Source organism: Cygnus olor, chromosome 9, assembly GCF_009769625.2.
Source record: "Cygnus olor isolate bCygOlo1 chromosome 9, bCygOlo1.pri.v2, whole genome shotgun sequence".
Classification (NCBI taxonomy): domain Eukaryota; kingdom Metazoa; phylum Chordata; class Aves; order Anseriformes; family Anatidae; genus Cygnus; species Cygnus olor.
Window position 1 is genome coordinate 16,904,375 of NC_049177.1, and position 23,004 is coordinate 16,927,378.

At 60.4% G+C, this 23,004-nt stretch overlaps 3 protein-coding genes across 6 annotated transcripts in view; all 3 read left to right on the forward strand.

The window, feature by feature from the left end:
- The window catches only part of DIS3L2 (DIS3 like 3'-5' exoribonuclease 2), a 192,380-nt gene extending 177,741 nt beyond the window's left edge, over positions 1-14,639 (forward strand). For all 3 annotated transcript variants that reach the window (XM_040567859.1, XM_040567860.1, XM_040567861.1), the window contains exons 16-22: positions 3,719-3,902; positions 5,275-5,361; positions 9,920-10,067; positions 10,329-10,459; positions 10,710-10,814; positions 11,347-11,448; positions 14,106-14,639. In XM_040567859.1, coding sequence (XP_040423793.1) covers positions 3,719-3,902; positions 5,275-5,361; positions 9,920-10,067; positions 10,329-10,459; positions 10,710-10,814; positions 11,347-11,448; positions 14,106-14,204 — 856 coding nt within the window. In that variant the 3' untranslated portion in view covers positions 14,205-14,639. The remainder of the gene's footprint in view (positions 1-3,718; positions 3,903-5,274; positions 5,362-9,919; positions 10,068-10,328; positions 10,460-10,709; positions 10,815-11,346; positions 11,449-14,105) is intronic.
- Positions 14,640-16,256: 1,617 nt separating this feature from the next.
- On the forward strand, positions 16,257-19,715 carry LOC121075045 (intestinal-type alkaline phosphatase-like). Its single transcript, XM_040567862.1, is given in 13 exon segments — positions 16,257-16,316; positions 16,318-16,365; positions 16,367-16,463; positions 16,587-16,703; positions 17,068-17,183; positions 17,252-17,426; positions 17,509-17,681; positions 17,760-17,894; positions 17,979-18,048; positions 18,148-18,280; positions 18,397-18,590; positions 18,699-18,811; positions 18,951-19,715. Coding segments are annotated over 13 exon segments (2,178 nt in total). The 3' UTR covers positions 19,698-19,715.
- A 14-nt stretch (positions 19,716-19,729) lies between these two features.
- On the forward strand, positions 19,730-22,977 carry LOC121075046 (intestinal-type alkaline phosphatase-like). Of its 2 annotated transcripts, XM_040567863.1 has the most exons (11): positions 19,730-19,941; positions 20,459-20,575; positions 20,693-20,808; positions 20,931-21,105; positions 21,198-21,370; positions 21,458-21,592; positions 21,683-21,755; positions 21,843-21,977; positions 22,079-22,270; positions 22,379-22,489; positions 22,571-22,977. In XM_040567863.1, exons 1-11 carry the CDS (start codon positions 19,872-19,874, stop codon positions 22,831-22,833), a joined length of 1,560 nt encoding a protein of 519 aa, XP_040423797.1. In that variant the 5' UTR covers positions 19,730-19,871; the 3' UTR covers positions 22,834-22,977. The 2 variants fall into 2 exon arrangements, with proteins under 2 accessions (XP_040423797.1, XP_040423798.1); XM_040567864.1 differs by lacking the exon at positions 19,730-19,941 and having other exon boundaries at positions 20,308-20,575.
- Positions 22,978-23,004: the final 27 nt, after the last annotated feature.

The window sequence follows — 23,004 nt, forward strand, 5'->3', positions numbered from 1 at the left end:
GATGCGAGTAGTTTTTCAAGGTTGACGTCAAGGGATTGGAAAGTGTCTAGCTAACCTTTTACAGAGCAGATAATAGCCCTGGTACTAAAGCAGCTCCAGTGTCTGAATGTACAGCTCCTCTCCCCATGTCCCAAGGATGCCCGGCTCTGTCAGGAGCTGTGCAAGAAGAGGTACAGCCCAGCATATTGGCTCTGGGGCTGCTGTCGAGGTGTCGTCAGTCCTTCTCAGCTGGGTGGTTTGGTAGGTGCTTATTTGCCTTGCACAAGCCGTGGCCATCATCATTTAAGGTGCTTTGAAAAGCACCGAGTCCTGTGTTTTGAGACCATCTCAGAAGCCTGCAGTCTTGGTGGATTGTAGGAGCTGGCACGCTTTGATCACGTTTGAGACTCGGAGGCGAGTTCTTTTGAAACCCATACACTCCGGCTGACCTCTTGCATAAGGCAGGGTATAGAGTTTCACCCACTAACTCCTGCACCGAGCCCATAATTCATGAGCAAAAACTGGGTATTGAAAGAGCCGGCAGAAGATGCTTACATACGTTTCAGAGCCCTCGAGCCGTCCCACCCCTCCCTCCCCTCCCTCTCACATGTGCACGCGCTAAATGGTGCATGGAACAGGTTTGGAAACGCTCCCTCCTGCAGCCCGGGCGAGCGGGACAGCTGGTATCTGCAGGCACCTCCGCGAGGGACAGCCACCTGCCAGCCCCCAGCCCGCTCTGCGGGACGGCGGAGGAAACCTCGCATGAGCACGGAAAGGGCAAAAGTTCAGATCAGATTGTTTATGGGATTTTATGGAGGCGGGAGCCAAGGATAGCTCAGCTAATCCAGAGGAAACTGTAGCGATGGCGTTAGGCTGCATTTCACATGGGATTCATTCGGTGCACATTCAGATGGACTAGCCTTTCTGTCTCCATTTTTTTTAGCCATGAAATATTTTTCTTTGCGCTCCTGTCTGCCAGCCGCACCGAGCCAAGCTCCGAGCTCGGCTGTTCTAAGAAAAAAGAAGAAAAAGAAGAAGAAGAAAAAAAGAAAACCCTCTTGTCATTGACCTCCCGATGAGTTACGGGGTGGCAGCGTGGCTGCTGGTGCAGATAGCAGCCGGTGCTGGCCCCTCTATGATCTAGAGCTGGGAAGGGTCCTCTGTGTTACACCTCATCTGTGTTCTCTGCTCCTCGCAAGGGCAAACCCCAGCTGTGTCTCCCAAAGCCTGCCCCTGCCTTGGGCAAGTGAACGAGATGAGGAGCTTTTCAACTCCGAACCTCTGTGGTCATGTCCTGCACCCTGCCGTGGGTGCAAAGCCCGTGGATGCTTCCCAGTAAGGTTTTCCTGCCCGTGCTGTCAATCCAGCCCATGCGCTAGGTACCTTGTCTCAATGCAGGCTGTCTTTGATGCTGTCATGGGGCTGATTCTCCAGGTGTGGAGGTGCAGAACAGAGAGGGAGGGATTTTGCGGAGCAAAAATCTCTTGGTTTTCCTTTGGGTGGAAAAGCGTCTCTGACAGGAAGGCTCTCAGGTATTAGCTTCAGTTCAGAAGATGCAATGTCAGAACGAGGATATGCCCAGAAGATTTAAAAGCCCAAAGCCCTAAAATGGTAAAACAAAACTTATTAATCAGGTGAAAATTGCATCCAGCCCTAAGTGTCGCTAGAGGTAGGAGGTAAAGGCTTCACACTTGCGAGCAACAGGAGGAAGAAGAACCAGGGGGGCTGCCTGAGCACTTGGCTGGTGGTGCTCATCTCCAGGACATGAGATAAGCACGTTGTGCCTGTGGCCAAGAGGAGGTCCTGTTCACAGGTGTTTATTGCTTTGTCTTCAGAAATGGTTTTGCAACTCATTCCTTCGAGGCCGCATCTTGAGGAAGGCGCAGGGACCCCATGGGCAGCTTTTGCCCATGTGTGCATCTGTTCGCAGCCCGTGCTGTTCGCTGCTCATTGCTACGAGCTGGGTTGGGGCAGAAAGGCCTCCCCAGGTCTGAGCGTGGGCTGGCACAGCCCCGCACGTCTCCTTGGGCTCTGCAAGCGTGCGCTGGTCCCCACGTGCCGTCTGCGAGCGCGGTGGCTGGGTGAGAGCTGCTGGATTCACCCACACCTGTGAGACGGGGATGCTGTAGCCCCCTGGCCACCCACCCCTGGGCGCCGCATGGCTGGGGCAGCCGGGGTGCCCAGCACCCTTGGGCCGTGCTGTCCCACAGCCCCAAGGCGCCGGTGACCATAGAGGGACCGATGTTGCCATCTGCTGGCTTAGCTGCACAGGAGCAGCAAGAGCTGTGCTCGGCCCTCTTGGAAGTCGCCCATCCCAAGCACGCACGGCCCCGGCACTCCTGCGTGGGGCTGCGGGCACGCTGACCGTGCTGCCTCATCCCGTGACCGTCTGGTAGCATCTGCCGTCCAGCTGGTGCCTTAGGGGACGGGATCAGTCCCTTCCCATTTGGGCTGTGCCTCCCCACACTGCCTGTGCCACAGCGTGTCCCTCTTGCCCTCCCAAAAGGCTTTGAAACGTTGGCCTCTCGGCAGCAATAAGCTTCCCAGCGCTGGGAGAGCCCACAAAGCTCTTGTTAAGGGACCTCCTTCCCATTAAAGATGTGCATTTCCACTGCTGATTACAACCAGCGTGTGCTGATTCCTCCACTGGGCTCGTCTTTAATTATTTCCTTTCTCTTTCGAGTTTTTGGCACGTTCTCCCGGGCTGGGAGCGCATGGCAGCTGGAGCACGTACCCCGGGAGCGCAGCACCCTGCACATCCCACCAGGGCGTTGCCCCCGGCAGGGGCAGGGGGCTGCAGGACGCCGGCTCCATCCCAGATGCCCTAAGGCAGCCCTACAAAACTGCTACGTGGCGGCAGTGGGGCCGAGCTGGCGTCATCAGTAATAGCTCGCTTGGGCATTGCGTGGAGCCTGAGGTTACTTCTGGAAATCTATTATCTTTTTTGGCAATTAGGACCGGTTAGGAGCCTTGGGAATACGTGCAGCAAATAGCAGGAAGCCCGGTTAAGCACATCTCGTTGCTTATCTGAGCCCAGTTAAAACAAGTCTCCCACGGCACGGCCGTACAGCGGGCAGCAAAACCCGTAATGCTCCACAGCCGATCCCCAGCGCTGGGGCTGCTTCGCTTTGCAGCGTGCAGCCCTGGGGATTTCCACTCAGTGAGTCCGGAGGCAGAAGGGGGGAGCTCAGCCCAGCCTGGACAACCCCCAGGAGGTCCCACTGAGAAGCACCCAGGGTCCTTGCACCGCCGGGATGCCGGAGGCAGGGCTGCGTGGCGGGCCCCGACCACACATGTCGGTCTTGGGATGGAAACAACGAGACGCTGTTTGCTCTGGACCGAGAAGAGAGCGGCGCGTGTTTGTTTTCCGTGCTATCTCTTGCACAGCATTTGTTTTGCTTGTCGAGCGTTTCAGGAGATAAAATGACCTAAAGGGAGATTATTTTATCCTAATTTAAGCTGTCAATTTATCGCTGACTTCTGCCTGCCTGTACTAGTAAGGCAGGCTGTTCCGAGTCCCTGGGGAAACCGCTGCTAGAAAGTGAGAATTTGGGGGGGGATTTGCTGCAGTCTCGCATCTAATCTTCATTTTTAACAGCCACTGCAAGCTGCTCCCTCATCCCCCCGTGTCCTGTTAGTCCCCATTGCTCTGGACTGGCCAGTAGCTAATAAATCGCTTCGCGTCCCAGGGGAATCCCCTCTCTAACCGGGACCCGGGGTTGTGTTTCTCCTGCTGCAGGCTGGTGGAGGAGTTCATGCTGCTGGCGAACATGGCCGTGGCCCATCAGATCTACCGCTCCTTCCCCGAGCAGGCCTTGCTTCGCCGTCACCCGCCGCCCCAGACCAAGCTGCTGAAAGACCTGATGGAGTTCTGCAACCAAGTCGGCCTCGACATCGACTTCAGCACTGCGGGGACCCTGCACGTGAGTGCGCTGGCCTGGTGGGGACTACAGGGGCGAAGGGGGGGCGGTTGTGTGACGGTGTGTTTGCAGCGTGGGGTTTATCCCCTGCCCTGTCTCTCCCTGCTCCCCCTCGAGGCAGCGGTGCGAGGAGCACTGAGAGGCCACCGTCCTTCCAGCCCCTGCAGCGCTGGTGGGAGAGCGTTGCTGCTGAGAGAAGGGGAGGAAGGAGGGCAGGAGTGCCAGGGCCAGGCAGGGCTTTCAGGACAAAAAGCACCCGTGCAGTCACCCCAGGCTCCACCAAGCTCTTCTGGATGAGTCCGAGCTGAGCCAGTAGCTTTTCCATGCCGAAACAAAACACCTCCTTCACTCCCTCTTGACCCCACCAGTGCTGAGCAGGGGTGGCCCAGCTTGTCCTGCTCAGGCAGTGCTGGGCTCAGAGCTTGGAGCGGGGTGAGGAGACCTTGCAAGTGCCCAAGTTCCTCCTCTCTATGCAAAGAAGAGCAATAGGAAGGATGTCTCGGTGCAGGAGCACCTGCTGGGACACCCAGATTTCCTTTCTTTGCCTTCTTGGGAGATCCTGGGCAGGTCACTTGCTCTGTACCGCAGGGGAGGTGGCTCTGTAAGGAGGTGTTTCTGTCTGGACTGCTGAACATCTCAGGGAGGGGAGGGAACGGGGAATGGGAAGGACATTCCCAGCAGTGCTGGGAAAGGTCAGGCACAGCCAGCATGGGAAGGATCGGAGCGATCCTCTGTCCCGAGGCTGAACTCCAGCTGAACAGCGCAGGTTCCAGGATTTTCTTTACTCGTTGCAACTGGACTGTGGATAATCCTCCGTTAATCACATCCCCGCTGGCCTCCCTCACGCCCCTCCATCGGCTGGGACTGCTTTCCCCGCTCGCTGGCTGTGACCAAGCAATGTCAGCAGACACGGGGCTGCGCGCTCAGCTCCTCTTCCATGCTCTGAACTCTCCCAGCCCCTTCCTTGCTGGTAGCCCCAGGTGGTGACCTCCCATCCCCACATCTCCCCAGGGTCCCATTACTGCGTGTGCTGAAGCTCTCGGTGTCTGGATGGGAGCCAGACACAGGTCAGGAGAGGGGTTACGAGCGCTCTTGCATGCTGCACGGCAGCCAGCGGTCCCTGTGCTCCCTGCCTGCAGCCCCGTGAGGTGGCTCAGTGCTCAGAAGCTCTGTGTGCAGTCCTGGTGGGGCTGTGCTGCCTGATGGGACCAGAGCAAAACCCAGCTTTCCGTGGGCTCTTAGTTTTACGAGGGGACTTGCAGGGAAAAGAGGAATTAGGCTCGGATGAGCTGCTGTTCTCCCCAGTACGATCCGTCTGATTCCCCCTACTGCCACTGCTTGCCAGGACTGAAAACTGTCTCTTCTTCTCCTCCAGAAAAGCTTAAATGAAACATTTGGGGCTGACAAGTACTCCGAAGCCAGGAAAGAAGTGCTGACCAACATGTTCTCCAGGCCCATGCAGGTAAGACCCGCACCATGCTGTCAGACACATCTGCTGTAGCTCTCTGCTGTGGCTCCATCTTCACCCTGGCCCTTTCTGCATTGTCATAGCTCATCATTTCGTAGAGGGAGAGCGAATGGATGCTGATCCCAGTGCTGTGGGGCTCCCAGCAGATTCCACTAGTGCTTTCAGCCCCATGCAGCTGGCATTGCGGATATCCCCCGGGCAGCAGAGCTTTACTGGATGGCAGGGTCAGGCTGAGCCTTTCCTCGTGCCCCACAGTGCCCCTGTGGGGTTTCAGCGTTTTACACTTTGAAGTTATATGCAGGACACTAGCAGACTCAGAAGGACCCAGTGGGCACCATGAAGAGCTGGCTTATGTTTGTGCCAGCTCCTCATGTCATGGTATCCAAACTGGCTTCTTGTCCAGAGAAGGAGACAGGAGTCAGGACAAAGCAGCGGTGTGGGACTGGCCACAGATCACAGTTTGGTGCCAGACATGCTCTTAGAAGCAGGAAAACTCTGGAAACCCTTTGGTCTCCCTCCAGGCCAAGAAACCTTCTGTAAAGGTCTGTGCAGGGGAGGCTTGTTGTGCTGCTCCCAGTGATTGTCATGTTTGATGCATCTGCAGCTCAGGACACTTACTTGGGTGCTTATCACCATCAAAAAAAAAGTTTTTGTGGAGCATCTGCCTTTCTGTATTTGCAGCTGGGCATAGTGCAGCCTCTTCTGAGGGAAGTCCTACCCCACAGGGAAAAGGGGCATGTTGCTGGAACGGTCTCTCTGCTGTGGCCTGCTGATCGCTGCAGGAATGAATCATCCTCCCAACATCGCTCATTTCACTGTCACTCTTCTAATTAGCTCATTTGCTCCATTTACTCATTAGCAGTTGCCTGAAGTCCTGCTGTACTTTAGTGACTTAATGCTTGCAAGCGGAATTGGGGACCAAAAACATTTAGTAAATCACCTCCTTGTGTGTGTGTTCAGCTCAGGAGTGCTGCCTTGTAGGTAGTGTCCTCTGGAGCTGGCTGCATTGTCCCACATCCTGTGTCCTGCTTTGGTTTGTCCTGGTCCCTTCTGTCGAGTCTTCCTTTTCTGGTGGAAAGTGCTAACAGGTGACGCGCATTCCCTTGGGTCTCTCCGTGGTCCTGCTGACTGGTGCAAACCTGGAGCAAGCCCAGCTGCTGGCTGGGAGGGATGAGCAAGGCGGAAGGAACTTGGCTCTGTGCTGACATGGAGGAGGAGACGAGCTTTTTGGGACCCACTGACTTGCTCAGTTCTTCTCTCTGTGATCAGAGAGGTGGCGGGCGTGCTCTGAAATACCTCCCGGTGCCTATTGCATTCACAGGGCCACGTCTTAACAAGTTAAAGCAGTATGTGAAGACGTATGAAGGCTCAGTAAATGAAGTCTTCTGGGGAGTAGGTAACAGTTTGGGGAAGAAGAAATAAGAGAGGGAGCTTTTAGAGAAGATATTCCACAAGACACGGGATTTTGGCAGGAACTAGGCTCACAACCTCCTCAGACGTTGAAGGTGCCCTTGTGTTCAGGTGTGCTGCGCAGTCCCCTCTCTCCTGGCAGACCTGCTGTCTGGCACGCTCGCGTAATAGCCAAAACCCAGTTTGCAGCTGAGCCCACCGGCCCTGCAGGACAGCCTCTGGGTGGTGAGCGCTGCTCCTGCCTGCCCTGATGTGCGATGGGATGCTCTTCTTGCTGAAAGCTGTGCATGAGCCAGAAGGAGCGCAAATCTGTCTTGATCCTGGGATGAGCACATGCACGTGGCCGTTAGCTGAGGCGTTGTTTGGTTTGTAAATGGAGTGCCAGGCTTGCCCAGAGCCATCAGCCAAGTTAACAGATGCTCCCCTCCCATCTTCAGGGCCACTTCCCAATCTGATCCAGGACGTGCGTGCAGCGGTGTGTCCATAGGATCTCTGCTCTGTAAAGGACTGTGGGGCTGCCAGGGTGACAGAGACGGTGTTGTCCTCTGCACTCCGCGTTCCCTGACCACACTCGCTGTGAGCTGGACTGGTGGGCAAGCGCTCACAGCTCCCCCAAAGCCCCAAGCAATTTAGATCCCCACTATTGTTCCTACTGCTGAGTGCAGAGGATGGGCAGTGCAAAGCCGTGTCAGCGCCCCTCGGAAGGGGCAGGCAGCCACAAAGCGGAAGCTTTCCCTGGGAAGAGGACTTTTTGCTGTCTGCCCCTGGTATTGGAGCAGATGGGAAGGAAAACCAGCCCCATCCTGCCTGTCTCCATGGCCTCTAATGGGGGAGAGCAGAGATCTGCGTGCTGGCAGCTGCAGAGCGTGGAGATGCAAGAGCCCGTGCCGGTGTCGAGAGCTGAGCCATCGCTGTGACAGATGGCGTGGAGGGGCCCAGGGCGCCGAGGGGTGACCCATGTCCCTGCACACGTCTCAGCCCCCAGTGATGAAGCTGGTGTTTCAGGGACAAGGCTGCAGTCAAGCCAGCCATAACAAGCAGCCCACAGGTTGAACCCGTGCTCACGTCACCCTGAATCTTCCATCTTTGCTGCATGCCGGTGGTCAAGGCATCAGCCTTGTGGAGGAGGAGGAGATGGGGAGCAACTGGTAACGTGTGTGTCTGCGGGAGCGCCTGGGTTGCCACGCCAGGAGGCTCGTAACAGATGAAAGAGCAGCGACGTATAATTTTTCAGGGGCTCAGTCACTCGGGGATTCAATCTGTCCATAAGAGCGAAGCCGCCCCTGGTTGGCTGGGGCTGATTTATTTCACGGTTCTCCTGGGACCGCAGCAATCAGACCCCCAGCTTGGAGACCACTTGTGGGTCAAATCTGTTAATGGGAAAACATCTGCTTTGTGTCGGGCTGGTGTCACCGGATAGCTCTGTCGTGGTGCTGAGGACAGGTATCAGACAAGTGTCAGACTGGGCTCCCTGCGGTGCGTAACCTTGCCACAGCTCAGAGGAGTGTTTTTGCTGCGGTACCCAAGCTGTTCGTAGCCTCGGTGAGGGTCGTGAGCTGTCAACAGGGTGTCAGAAATAGGCCTGGCCCCAGCCGCAGCGGGGTTTGGCCAGCACATCTCTTGGGAAGAAGCAAGCAGCGTCTTTTCCAGCTTGAAACAAGACACGGGGTGCCTCTCTCTGCCGGGTGTAGGGCAGGGATGGGCGCTTCCCAGTGGTTTCTCATAGCAAAAATTTCGACCTGTGCTATCAGACAGGTGCATTCTGCCTTCTGGACATCCCTCCCTGCCTGCCTGGCATTGTGGGGAGCTTCCTCCCCTCTGCCCAGGAGCCTGGCAGCAGTGGCTGGAACCCCCCCGTAACGCTGCGCTGTCTGTCAGCACAAGGGCACTTGTCTTCCCCCGCAGCAGCCTCCAGAGCCTAGCGTGTGTCCCTGCCCGACCGCGCAGAGCCTCGTTCGGAGGGAGCCGAGCTAATTGAGTGGAGACCATACTTCGTGAAGTCCATCAGAAACAATTTAATTCGGGGTTGTGGAAATTGGCAGCCATCTCAGCTCCTATCCCAGCTCTTGGGTCTCATAATAAGGCCGGGACCGATGCTGCTTTTTTTAACCTGCTTTATTTTCTTGCCCGGATCAGTGCGGAGCTGCTCAGCAGGAGCTGGCTGCGCTGCTGGGCTGGAGAACCGAGGATGCAGCTGCCCAAACCGTGGATCCCAGGACGGCTCTGTAATCAGAGCTGGCTACTCCTGTTTTTTTTTTAAATCACTTGCTCTGATTTTTAAACGGGTTCGTTCAATCGCCACTGTGCCGTGACCCCTCCGCAACCCCTCTGACCCATGCAGCCTCCCCTCCCCGCCTGGGCTCGGCCCCGTTGTTTTCCCAGCCCCGAGGGCTGGTGTTTCACAGATGTGAAAATAAAAGCTGTAACGTGTGTGATAACAGGGGCGGTGCAGCCAGGAGAGCTTCCCACTGAAGAGGCCGCTGGAAGGCGCGGGGCCAGGTGTTGGTTTAGCTGGGCACTCTAGCCGCTCGGCTTCCCAGCTGTCATCGTGGGATGAAGCAGCAGGGATGGCAGCGGGGCTGTCTCCTCCTCCTCCTCGGGCAGCAGAGCTGCTCATCCCAGCCCCTGGTGCTCTCCGAGCAGAGGAGATGGGTGTGCAGAGCTTGCGGCCAGACCCAGAACCAAAGAGGCTGGCACGGAGCTGCTCGGGGAGAGCATCTGCTGCAGGCACAGGATGAGCTGTGCTCTCTCCTTTCACGCTGCTCCTCTGCACACACGGGGTTTGTGAAAGAGCCCCACGGCCTGAGTCAAAGCAGGAGGCTGCTTAAACCCACGCGTGGCTTGAAGGTCAATGCAGTCCTTGGGGCGAGCCAGGGTGAACCCCTGCAGGGTGCCTGGCGCTGCACGAGGAGCGCAGGGGACATGGGTCTGCTGGCAGCTACTGGTTGCTGGGTCTTCACCCCCTGTGCTGCTCAGTTCCTGCAGCACGCGCCTTGTCTCTCTGCAGCCCAAACGGAGCAGCAGGTGAGGGACCATCAGCTGCTCAGGCTCTGTCTCACAGCCTGAGACCCCACCAGCTCCATGCAGGGTCCATCCACCACCCTCACTCACCCCGTTCCCTTGACTTCTCGCCCCCTTCCAGATGGCTCTGTACTTCTGCACCGGCGTCCTGAAGGACGAGACCCTCTTCCGCCACTACGCCCTGAACGTGCCCTTCTACACCCACTTCACCTCGCCCATCCGCCGCTACGCCGATGTCATCGTGCACCGTCTGCTCTCCGCCTCGCTCGGTGGGTGCCGCCGCGCCGAGCAGCACCGGGTGCTGCGAGGGGAGGAGGGGGCTGCCCCCACACAGGCAGGGCTCCTGGGTCCCTGCCTCGCCTGCCACGGGTGCAGGGTGCTTGGGGTCTGCGTCCCACCGGGCAGCTCCCTGGCACAGGGGTGTCCTCGGCGAGCGGGGACATGGGAGATGGTATTTGGGTCCAGGCTGCTGTGGGGCATCTCTGGAGGAGGGAATATGGGCCTGATGTTGTCGCTTGTCTCCTTCTCAGGTGCCAGCGCCCCCATCAAGCTGGAGAAAGATGCCCTCCAGAGACAAGCAGACCACTGCAACGACCGCAAGATGGCTTCCAAGAGGGTGCAGGAGCTCAGCGCTGACCTCTTCTTTGCCATCTTCGTCAGGGTAGGAGCCAGGAACGTCTTCCCCTGAGGTGTTTGTTGAATTATCGCCATGAAGGCTCAGCCTAGACCACCAGGGCAGAGGGCTGCCTGGCTGCCTGGCTCTCCAGCTGGCCAGGGGGAAGGCCAGCAGAGAGGGGACACGCTGAGTGCGCATCGCTCAGCTCCCCCAGACACTGCACAGTGAGATGGGGCTCCCCGTGGACACAGCCGGGTGGGGACGCTGGTGTAGTGACTGCGCTGTCTCCCGGCAGGAGTGCGGTCCTCTGGAGTCTGAGGCCATGGTGATGGGCGTACTGAACGAGGCCTTTGATGTCCTGGTGCTGAAGTTTGGAGTCCAGAAGCGCATCTACTGCAACGTAAGTGACTCGCCGTAACTGCCTGCCTGACGCTGGCAGCGCCGTTGCTGCCTCACCAGAGGCGGCTGCAGCGTGCTGCGGGTGATCTAGTCTTGTTAAAAGGGGATAAAGGCAGATTTGTGAGGATGGAGATCCACGTGGGGCTGAAGGGAGGAAAGGGAGAGAGGCTGATTTTCATTTTCTTTAATCACGCGGTATATCTGGGGCTGTGACAGCACTGCTGTAGGCCAGCACCTGCGGTTAGTGACAGCAGCTTCTCTTAATAACCTGGTTATATGGCTGGCAATGACATCTTTAAACAGGACATATAGCGTGATCTATGGGCTGTTTGTGTATCGCAGCAGCTCCTGATTTACGTGCTGAGCTCAGACTCATGGGCTGCTGCATCCCGGCTGTTACAGAGCTGCAGAGGACTTTATGCAGCGTGCTGGGCAAAAGCAGCGTCACTCCCATCACAGCCGCAGCCGAGGGGGAAGCGGGGCTGAGGGTGCTGGGGGCCACAGGCTGCTATCAACGTGCTCCCTGCCTGCAGGCACTGCCCTTGCTGGGCTTCCACTTCCAGAAGGTGGGGAGGAAGCCGGAGCTGACACTCATGTGGGAGCCAGAGAAGCCGGAGCAAGAATCTCTGTCCCAGGTAAGACCCCACAGCACAGGACAGACTCATAAGACCATGGGGCAGGCGTGGAAGCTGTGTGCGACTCATGGACCCCATGATCTTCACAAGGATGGCTCTGGGAGGCATGACTGCCCTATAGACAGTCCTGCTGTCCCTCTGTGTCCCCATCCCAGCGAGCCCAACCTCAGCCTCCATCTCCTCTCCCAGCAGGGCTTGCATCCAGCCCCCTCCACCCCATCGCTGCCCCCACATTTGACCCCACCACTGCCTTCAGACTCTGCCCTATCTACTGTGTGTGTTGCCTCCCAGTCCAGTTTCCTCCATGAATTTAATTACCGTGCTGTTTACTTCTTCCTTCCAGATGATCAAGATGTTAAGTAAGATCAGACCTAAGGCAGCTCCTGTCTAGACCCTGCCCCCCTTGCTGGCACAGCCCTGCCATCGGGTTTTTTCTGCCCGTGCGATAGGGCTGAGACCCAATTGGAGCAATTTTTTTTTTTTTTTTTTTAAGTCAGACTTCCTGAGATGCAGTGTCAAATGGTTTAACAACATCTAGAAATCTCTCTCTTGTGTCCCTGTCATCTATTAACTTGGTGACTCAATCAAAGGGAGCAATCGCATTTGTCTGGCTTGATTAAGTGGTGCCTCTCTGCCAACTTTTGTCTGGCATAGCTGTAAAATCACAGCTGTGTTGATTGCCTTGATCTTTGCCTGGGCGGGGATGGGAGGACTGAATTCAACCCTGTCCTGCACTGAGGGCTCTGGGCTGGCTGGAGAGGACTCTCCATGCAGGGCCAGGCTGACCCCTCCAGCTGACACGATGCGTGTCCTGGAAAATCCTTTCCCTCCAAGGGGAGATGTTGCCAGCTCGGGGGGGTCAGAGTCAGCAGAGCTCCCTGGCTCTCGCAGCCTTTCTGCAGGACTGGCCTCCTCTTGAGCTGCGCTTTTATTTCCCAGCTTGGCTCAGAGAAGCCCCTGGATGTGTCTGAAGTGGCCTCAGCTCCTCCTTTCCTACAGGAGTGGGTATCACTTATACCCTAGCAGGGACCCACAAGAAAAATGATGCCCCTGCATGAGCAGGGCCCATTTTGGTTAAGCAAACACTTAGCAATAGGGGAAACCCCTCCATGAGTCCTCCACGCCTCCTAAGAAAACACCAGAGCCTCCCTGGGGAGCATGCTCTGAACTCTCCTGAGCCAGCAGATCCCCGAGTCAATAAACCTGCAGCCTTGTGATGAGCCGGACTGCCCAGGAGCCGCGCTGAAGGGCAGGAGCCATCACTCTGGCACCGTGGCACTGAGCACCCCCTGCTCCAGCCTGGCCCCAGCCCTGGACACCTGCTTCCCAGTTTGGCTCACCCCAGCCAGGAGTGGGAAGGCTGCTTGCAGGAAGCCGGGCAGGGGTCTGGGCTGGCCGCCCCACTGCAGAGGGGAGACGTGGGCCCCCACCCCACACATCACCTCCTTCTGCCCCAAACTTCAGGAGATCACCAGGGCTTGAGTACGAAGCAGAGCTAAGACTGTGATGTTTGATGTGAAATCATGCCGTTCCTTGGCAGTTCAGCGAAACAACGAGGCGGGATTGCCAAGGGAGAGCCCTGATAATCCACACGTGACCCCCCCAGGCATGGGGGTCTTCCCCCATGCGCTCCTGCCAGCCGGGGTGGGCGGGGGGCTGCTGCAGCGATGTGCGCAGCCGGCTGCAGAAGGATTTCTCTGGGCTTCGCTCCTCGCTGCCCCCTTTGATGCGTTTAAGCCTCGGTGAGGTTCTCCTGCTTGGAATGATGAATCGGGAGCAGCAGGCGTTGGATGAGCGGGGAGGACAAGGTTACCCCAGGTGGCTCCGTGCCTGCTCCTCCTCACTAAAAGCCAGGAGCGATGGCCCTGCTGGGCCTTGGGGACGTGGCAGGCTGCGAGCAGGGGCTGAGCCCGCACACGCCAGGGTATGGCCCCGCGGTGGTCGCATGCATCCCCTGCCCGCTGTCCCAGCCAGCCCGTTATCCCCACGCTGGGAGCAGAGCTGATCGATGATTTACGTTTCTAATCTGCACAATTGCATGAAGAGATCGATTCGGGGGGGGGGCAGGGAGGCGGCGGCGGCAGGCAGCGGCGCATTCCTGAGCAGGAGGAATTGATTTTCTCCAGTCTTGATTCCCTCGCATCCCTCTCAACCAAATATGCCCCCTTCCCGGGTCTTCTCTCGCTGTACAGGCACAGGCGGTCATTCCCTCGTTATGGGATGACGAGAAAACGCTCGGTGTCCTTTGGGGACACCGCAGCTCGCCTTTGGCACTCGGCCAGGCCACTGCATTTGGCGATGCCGTGCGTTCTGCAGCGAGACACAGGCAGGCGCTAGGGAGATGGGGACCTAAAGGCAAGGGCGCAGCCACCCCTGCTCCTGCCCCGAGCACGCAGAGGACAAATCGGGGCCTGACCAGGCTGGGCTAAGTGAAGGTGTGTTTTTGGGAGGCTCATTTCAGTTGCTTTGGGTTCCCCGGCTGGCTCTGCAGCACAGCTGTGGGGCTCTCGGAGCTGCTGCGTGCAGCCCCATGCTCAGTGCAGGTGCCACAGCACAGGCGCAAAAGCCAGCGCGACTCAAACCAAACCCTGGTCTGATGCCAACCCGCTGAGAAACCCTCTCCTCTCTCTCTCTCTCTCTCTCTGCCCTTGCTGAAGGTGATCACCATTTTCACGCTGGTGGAGGTCGTGCTGAAGTCAGAGGGCGTCCCCCTCAAGTACAGTGCCCTGCTCAAGAGACCCAGCTCGGAGAAGTGAGCGTGCCCTGCCTCGCTGCTCCTGCTGCAACCTTCATCCCCAACACCACACCGGCACCCGCGGGGGACAGAGGGGACCCACAAGGAGTCTGGGGATTTGGTTTTTAAAACCGTTGTCATTTTATTTCTGGTTTGGATTTTAACCCAGCCTGGCGGGCTGGGAGCAGGGTCCAGGGCTTTCCCCAGACAGAGTATTTCTACTCAAAAGATATTTTTAGCTTTGTGCTTTTTTTTTTTTTTTTTTTTTTTAAAGGCAGTGGGTGCCCAGCCTTTACCACTGCGGGTGACTGGGGTGAGGGACCAGTGTCCCTGGGAGCGGAAGGGCTGCTTTAGACTGGGTGCTCGTCCCTGGGTGGGCTGATGGGGAGGGAGCCAAGGGGCTGCGCAGGAGGGTTCCTGGCTGGGCTGTGTATCGTGAAATAAAGCCAGGTCAGCAGCCATGCTGGGTCTGTGTGCAGGTTTTATTTTGCCTCATTTTCCAGCCAGCAGTCCTGCCGTAACTCATCTCCTGGGGATTCCTGTGCCCCTGTCGCATCCCAGAGCCTTGCGAAATCCAAGCCCTGGTATTTGCTCAGCTGGAGGTGGGGATCAGGGAGACGGTGCGTGCTCCCGGCCCGCGCTGCGGCGGCTAATCCCTCAGTCTGAGCCCCCACTGGCAGTCACTGGGCGTGACTGCTCCAGCCTCCTGCACCCTGGCCTCCAGCCTAATCCCACACAGGACTCTTCGGCTCGAGCCGGGGCTGTCCCAGGCTCTGCGCCTGCCTGAGGCTGCACTTTGCCTGCTGCCAGCACGGCGCGTTGTGGCACTCGCAGGTGGATTGTCCTGGGACACCGAGGAACATGCGCCGTGTCCCAGCTTCTCCCTACTGAGTGGGAGAGAAGCACCCAGCCCTCACAGCCCAGCACCAATGTCTCTTGGTGCCTGTGTCCCCAACCCGCCTGGTCCCACACCAGCCCCCAGAGCTGATGCTCCCTGTGGCCGTGGGTTGGCACCGGGCTGCAGGATGGGCTTGTGGGTGAAAGCAGCTGCATCCTTCCTAACACACACAAGCAGCCCTTCAGCTGCCCTCATCCCTGGTCGGGGACATCCCGGGCACTTGAGGCAGCCCTGGGAGTTACGGCTTAGTCTGGTGAGGATGGCTTTGTGGGGTGCCTCATCCATCAGCCACACTGTCCCCATGGTGCTCGCTGCTCTGTCAGCCTCCGCTTCATCACCCCGTGGTCCAGGCAGCTGTGAGCAGCGACCGATGGAGGGATCGATTTCTGGGAGGGGGAGCAGCTCCATCGTGCCAGGCAGGGAAGGAGCACAGGCACCGCACTCTGCTCCGCATCATCAGTGGTGACAGATGTGGCCCTGGCATGGACACAACTGCCTCTTGCCGCAGCAGGGACCTGGCTGAGCCCAGGTTACCCGGGTCAGGATGGGTGATTGGGCCCTGGGGTGGATCAGGGCTGGGTACAGCACGTACCTAGAGAGCTGGCGAGCTATCACGGTGCCTTGTGGTACCAGGGGCTGGGCTACTGGAATCCCGAGTGCGTCTGTGTGCCATGACCCTGGCATCCTTGTGTCACCTCTCCCAAAATGCTGGCAAGGGTCGGGGTCACATCAGTCTGTTCCTCTGTGGATTTTCTGCTCTCCTGCCACGCCGAGCTGTGCCCCTGCTCTGCAGCAGGCACCATGGGATGGTGTCCCCCGGGAGAGGGGACCTGAGGACACTGACACCAACAGCAAGGTGTCCTCCCCTACCCTTCAGCCCGGCGTCCCCTCCTCGGGTTGTCTCTCTGGGAAACGAGACCAATCCAGCCCAGCCCAGCGTGTCTGCAAAAACAGCCCTTTGCCCTGCGCCCTCCCTGCCTGTCCACAGGGTCCCCTCCTCCCTGCGAGGAGCTGGAGAGCCCCAGGTACTTGCACAGCCTCGGGGACCCCGCCTGCCCCAGGGCCACCCAGCTCCCCGGGGGCACGTTGGAGGTCCTGCCTTGCTGGGGGGGTGGAATGGGTGCCCCCAGGGAAGGCTGGGGACACTGGGAGGGCAGGGCTGGGAGATGTCCCTGAATGTTATCAGCCCGTCGTCTCACCCGCAGCAGGGGCTCAGCCCTCCGGCAGGACAGGGCAGGGCCATAAAGGGCTGTCCCCCCCCCTGCCCTGGACACAGGTGGCCTTCGGGGAGGGACCCCAGGGTGGGCAGTATGGGACGGCTGCTGTCCCCTGGGACCTGCATCCTCCTCCTCCTCCTCGCCCCGCTCGCCGCCGCGGCCTCAGGTGAGAGCTTGAAGGGGGCTGTGAGGGATGGGGATGGAACATGGGAGGTGGGGGGGGGGGGGGGGGGGGGGGGGGGCGCGTCTCTGGGGCCCCGCACGCCCCTGGCTCTGCTCTTGCCTCCAGACGCCGAGAAGACCCCGGGCTACTGGAATGAAGGGGCCAGGAGGAGGCTGGATGCGGCCCTGGCTTTGCAGCCAGCTGCTCGGCAAGCCAAAAACATCATCCTCTTCATGGGTGACGGTGAGTGCCCGGGGCTGGGGAGCCGCAGGACGTGTGCCCTCCCTTGAGTGCAACAGTTTCCCATCTGTCACCTCCTTCCCCTCGGCTGTCCCAGGGCCTGGGTGCCCAGGGCCACCAGGGCCTCTCCCAGAGGCCAGCAGCTCAGAGCCGTGGGGATGGTGACACCAGGACACCGGGTGCTGTGTCCCCCGTGGGGCCAGGCTCAGCAGCACACAGAGGACAAAGCTGTCCTCAAGCTGCTGGCGAGAGGACGGGGCCGGCAGGTCACGTCCTCCCAAAATGGGTGGCCATGGCAAGCCCTGGGCATTTTCTGGGGAGGACGGGACTGTCCCCAGCACCATCCCTTTGTCACCCATACCCACAGGCATGGGGCTGCCCACGGTGTCGGCAGCTCGGATCTACAAGGGGCAGCTGGCCGGCGGCTCGGGCGAGGAGAGCGTCTTGGCCATGGAAACCTTTCCCCACGTGGCCCTGGCCAAGGTGAGAGGGACAGTGCCGGGGGGGCAGCCGTGCTGCCCTGGGCCCCGCTCACCCCCGCTCGTCTGCAGACCTACACCATCGACCGGCAGGTGCCCGACAGCGCCGGCACGGGCACTGCCTACCTCTGTGGGGTGAAGACCAATGCTAAGACGCTGGGGCTGAGCGGGGCGGCCGCCTACGGCAAATGCCGCACCACCTTCGGCAACGAGGTGGACTCCATCCTGCACCGGGCCAGGCTGGCGGGTACGGGGGGACAGGGCAACTCCATCTCAGAGCCCAGCACGGCACGGATAGGAACCCCGTTAAACCCTGTCCCATGCTGCAGGCAAGTCCGTAGGCATTGTGACGACCACGCGGGTGCAGCACGCGTCCCCCGGGGCAGCCTATGCGCACTCGGTCAGCCGGAGCTGGTACGCCGACGCCGACATGCCCAAGGAGGCGTTGCGGGACGGCTGCAAGGACATCGCCTACCAGCTGGTGCACAACACAGACATCAACGTGAGAGACAGCGGGAGGGGGGCTGCACCCCTCGGTGCTCTGCCCCCTGTGCCATTGGCAGCTCCCCGCTCCCCGCAGGTGATCTTGGGCGGCGGGCGAGCGTATATGACGCCCAGACGGACCCCGGACCCCGAATACCCAGAGGACCCGGCTCAGAACGGCACCAGGAGGGACGGGCGCGACTTGGTGGCCGAGTGGCTCAGCACCAAGCAGGTACCGCGGAGGGGACGCGGCGCCATTGCCATCGTCCGGGCACGGAGCACATGCCATCGCCATCGGCTCTCTTGTCGCTGGCAGGGCGCCCGCTACGTCTGGGACAAGAAGGGCCTGGATGCGGTCGATGAGGACTCCGTGAGCCACCTCATGGGTAAGAGCATCACTGCCTTCGCCGCTGGCAATGCCACCCTGCCCCGGGGGTGCTGGCGTGGGCATGAAGCAGCCTCCGGCCCTGCTCCCCGCCCCCCAGGTCTCTTCGAGCCCAAGGACATGAAGTTCGAGCTGAACCGCAATGCCTCCACGGACCCGTCCATCGTGGAGATGACGGACAAAGCCATTCGCATCCTGCGCAGGAACCCCAACGGCTTCTTCCTCTTCGTGGAAGATGAGTCCGGGCACCCTGGGTGGGGGGCAGGAGGGGGTCCCGGCAGCGGGTGAGCGCTCCAGGGGACTGGGACAGGGGGTGGTGGTGAGGCGGTGACGGCCCCGTTCCCCGTGCAGGTGGCAGGATCGACCACGGCCACCACAGCGGCCGGGCCAAGCAGGCGCTGATGGAGGCCGTCATGCTGGACCGGGCGGTGGCGCGGGCGGGGGAGCTGACGGCACCCTCCGACACCCTGACCGTGGTGACGGCCGATCACTCCCACGTCTTCAGCTTCGGGGGCAACACCCTGCGCGGCTCCTCCATCTTCGGTGGGACCCGGGGAGGAGCGCTGGGCATCCCTGCTCCCACCCCCTGCCATGCCCCCACCGGTGGCTGTGCCAGGGAGTGACAGTGCCCTTCCCTGCTCCCCGTGCCAGGGCTGGCCCCCAAGAAGGCCAAGGACAAGCGAGCCTACACCAGCATCCTCTACGGCAATGGGCCAGGATACAGCGTCCGTGACGGGGGCCGCCCAGCCGCCAGCCTCCCTGCTGTGGGTAGGAGCCTGGTGGGGGATAAAGGACGGAGTGGGGGGACAATGTCCTATGGGCACCGGTGCCACCATGTGGCTCGGGTGTCCCTGGGGTGATGGCAGCTTCCCCCAGCCCCAATTTTCCTGCTCCCCCCAACAGAGGACAAGGACTACAGGCAGCAGGCGGCCGTGCCCCTCGACTTGGAGACCCACAGCGGGGAGGATGTGGTGGTGCTGGCCCAGGGCCCCATGGCCCACCTCTTCCACGGTGTGCAGGAGCAGCACTACATTGCCCACGCCATGGCCTACGCCGCCTGCCTTGAGCCCTACGCAGGCGAGCCCCAGTGCAGGGCACCCCGCAAGGCCTCCCGCGGCACCCAGGGCTCCCCCCAGCCCCTGCTCGCCCTCCTGGCCCTCTGCGTGGCTGCCCACATGGTGGGGGGCTGAGAGACACCCCCCCCCCCCAAGCCCTGCTTCAACCCAGGGTGCCCGGTCCCTGCTGTGGCTGGGCTCGAGGGATGCAATAAAACAGAGGATGTTTGTCTTCATCTGCCTTGTGAGGGTTTGCAGCTGTGGCTGCCTCCTAAGGAGCTGCCCTGTGCCTCAGTTTCCCCAGGTTGTGGCCCTTCACTCCCACTGGGACTGGCACTGGGGTGAAGGAGAGGGCGAGGGGCTGCCATGTCCCCCTAGGGATGAAGCAGGGCGTTTGCACAGCTTTGAGCTGCTGAGGCACAGCCTGGCACGAGGGCTGGTCCTGTCCCAGCAAGGGCTGCGCAGGGCATTTCAGTCCCCATCCGTGCATTTATTACTCTGGGAAGTGCTGGCCAGAAACGGAGCTGCCAGGAGCACCGTGAGTCCCTCTGGTTGCACTCCGTGTCCCCCCCACCCCAGCAATAAGGTGGGGTGACAATGAGGTGCCAGTGGCCCATCCCCACGGCCTTTGTGCCAACTGTCTGGAAGGACGCCAGGCTATCTGAGAAATGCTGAACCCCACAAAGATTGATCTTGGTTCAAAGTCCCCCCGAGGTCTACAAGAAAGGCAGGCTCTGCCGGAGGGGGTTGCAGGTGCCCGGATCCCACCATGCAGCTCCTGGCACCCCTCGCCCTCTGCCTGGGCCTCTGGACAGGCCTTGGTGCTGCTGTCATCCCAGGTAGGGATGGGGACAGGGACACGGACAGGGACAGGGACAGGCAGCTGGCTGGCTGCAGCGGGCGTCCTGGGATGTGTGGTGCCAGCCTGGCTGCCCCAGGGCAGGCCAAAGTGCAGGGCTTGTGGAGGGGAGCTGGGAGGGTTAGTGGGGGTTGTCTCTGCTTTTTGGGGGAACTTGAGCTAGTTTTCCCCTGTGGGGCTAGGGTCCTGCTGGTCTTTGGGCAGAGGAGGGACTGTGTGAGGTGCCTGTAGCCCCTTTACCCCTGTGCATTTGTCCCCATCCCACTTGGCAGCCAGTTCTTCCCATTGCATCCCTTTTTGTTGCCACCCTGCTGCCTTCCTGGGTGGGTGCAGTCTGCATGGGCTCCCCCCACCTTTACCAGCACCCTGACCCATGGGTTTCATGCACCTTCTCCTCTGTGGGGAGTCTTCCCACGGGCGGGAGCCCAACAGAGACCCCAGCACGGGGATGCCCAGGACTGAGTGCGCTGGCACTGATGGGTGCTGCCCCCTCCCAGCTGAGGAGGAGGACCCATCCTTCTGGAACAAGCAGGCAGCCGCGGCCATCGAGGCCAGCTTCAAGATCCAGCCCAGGACAAGCGAAGCCAAAAACCTCATCATCTTCCTTGGGGATGGTGAGTCCCGCTGGCACCGCCGGCGGGCGGGCTGCCACCACAGCCGGCGCACTGCGGAGCGGGGAGCAGGGGGGCGCCTGGTCTGGAGGCTGACCAGAACCCTCGCTGTTCACCCAGGTTTTGGGATCCCCAGCATCACAGCCACCCGGATCCTAAAAGGGCAGTTGCAGGGGAAGCTGGGTCCTGAGACCCCCCTTGCCCTGGATTCTTTCCCCTACACGGCTCTCTCCAAGGTAAGTCCCCCGGGTGCGGAGCATGGGGCCACGGTGATGTCCACGGGGCTGCTGGCACAGCAGCACCCAGGGGTGCAGGAGTACAGCACGGGGTGCCAGCGAGCTCTGCATGTCCTTTGCAGACGTACAGCGTGGACCGGCAGGTCCCCGACAGCGCGGCCACAGCCACAGCCTACCTGTGCGGGGTGAAGAGCAACTACAACACGTTGGGGTTGAGCGCTGCTGCCCGCTACTCCCAGTGCAATACCACGAAGGGCAACGAAGTGATCTCGGTGCTGGAGCGAGCCCGCAAAGCTGGTAGCGTGGGGCACAGGGCGGTGGGGAGAAGGGACGTCACACCGAGGGCTTCCCAATGGTGTGGGGCTCCATGGTGGGGTCTGGTGGGACAGGGAAGTCGGTGGGCATCGTGACGACCACGCGGGTGCAGCATGCGTCGCCCTCGGGGACCTACGCGCATGTGGTGGACCGCAACTGGTACGCGGATGCCAGCATGCCCCAGAAGGCCATCAATCAGGGCTGCAAGGACATCGCCTGGCAGCTGGTGCGCAACGTGGACATCAACGTGAGTGCCCACCCGTGGGGGGAAGCAGGCGAAGATCCCCCCCCCGGACATCACTATGAACACTGTGCCTATCTCGTCTCCCCCCAGGTGATTCTGGGGGGTGGTCGGAAATACATGACCCCTGCGGGGACGCCGGACCCCGAGTATCCCAATGATGAAACTGAAAGAGGGATGCGCAATGATATGCTGAACCTCATCGACATATGGCTGCAAGCACGGCAGGTGGGTGACATGGAGGGGGACAGTCCTCCGCTCACCGCTGCCCCAGGCATGGGGCCAGGCATCACTGATCCCTCTGGGATTCACCCGCAGGGCGCCCGCTATGTCTGGAACAGGACGGAGCTGCTGAATGCCTGTGCAGACCCCAACGTGAATTATCTGATGGGTAACAAATGTCCCCTGCGCCAGGACGTGGCAGCCACTGGGACACTTTAAGGTGCCGAGGCTGTTCCAACCATGTCCCCTCTGCCAGGTCTCTTTGAGCCCATGGACATGAAGTATGAGCCGGTGCGCAACAAAACCCTGGACCCATCACTCACGGAGATGACAGAGGCGGCGATCACCATCCTGAGCAGGAACCCCAAGGGCTTCTACCTCTTCGTGGAAGGTAAGTCGGGGCTGGGGTCCCCAGGCGGGTGGCAGGGCCCACCTCGTGGGGTGCTGTGGGGCTGTGGTGGTTCCTGATCCCCCACGGGCACCCATCTGCAGGCGGCAGGATCGACCACGGGCACCACGAAGGCATGGCCAAGAGGGCGCTGATGGAAGCGGTGGAGTTTGACAACGCCATCAGCCGGGCGGGTGACCTGACGGACGAGGCGGACACTCTCACCGTGGTCACCGCTGACCACTCGCACGTCTTCTCCTTCGGTGGCTACACCCTGCGTGGCACTTCCATCTTCGGTAGGGCACCAAGAGCAGGGGTAGCCCCGCGCCGGGTGCTGTCTGCTCCGGGGTGGTGATGTGGGGGTTTCAGGGCTGAAAACCTGCTCCCCATTTTCCTCTCCCCAGGCCTGGCCCCCCTAAAAGCCACCGACTTGAAGAGCTACACATCCATCCTCTATGGGAACGGGCCGGGCTATGTGGGCAGCAACCGGCCTGATGTGAATGAGAACATCACTGGTGAGTGCTCAGGGCCGTGGTGGGGGTGGTGGGGTGGGGATGGGGCCCACCGCCCGGCTCACCCCCTTCTCCATCCCCCAGAGAGTTACGACTACATGCAGCAGTCCGCTGTGCCCCTCGCCTCGGAATCCCACGGGGGCGAGGACGTGGCCATCCTGGCCAAGGGCCCCATGGCCTACCTCTTCCGCGGGGTGCAGGAGCAGACCTACATTGCCCACGTCATGGCCTATGCCGCCTGCCTCGAGCCCTACACCAACTGCCGCCAGCGCAATGCCGCGCCCCCAGCCCACGCCACCCCCCTGGCCCTGCTCCTTCCCGCCCTGTTCCTGCCCCTCTTCTACTGACCCCATGGCCCTGCGGTGCCCGCGGACTCTGCTGGACCCACAGCCTCCCATCCCTGTGCCCCAGTGGACGGCAGTGGCTCTTTGGAGCATGCCCCGTTGGGATGCGGTGGCCACAGGGCACCAAATCCCCGTGCTTGATGTTGAATAAAGGCAGGAGCTGGTAGGAGACGT

Bases quoted from the DNA above. Each gene is read 5' to 3' on its own strand.
- LOC121075046 (XM_040567864.1), top strand. From the start codon at position 20,335: ATGGGTTTCATGCACCTTCTCCTCTGTGGGGAGTCTTCCCACGGGCGG. The intron at 20,576-20,692 runs GTGAGTCCCGCT...CTGTTCACCCAG, and splicing joins CATCATCTTCCTTGGGGATG to GTTTTGGGATCCCCAGCATC. The intron at 21,106-21,197 runs GTAGCGTGGGGC...CTGGTGGGACAG, and splicing joins GGAGCGAGCCCGCAAAGCTG to GGAAGTCGGTGGGCATCGTG.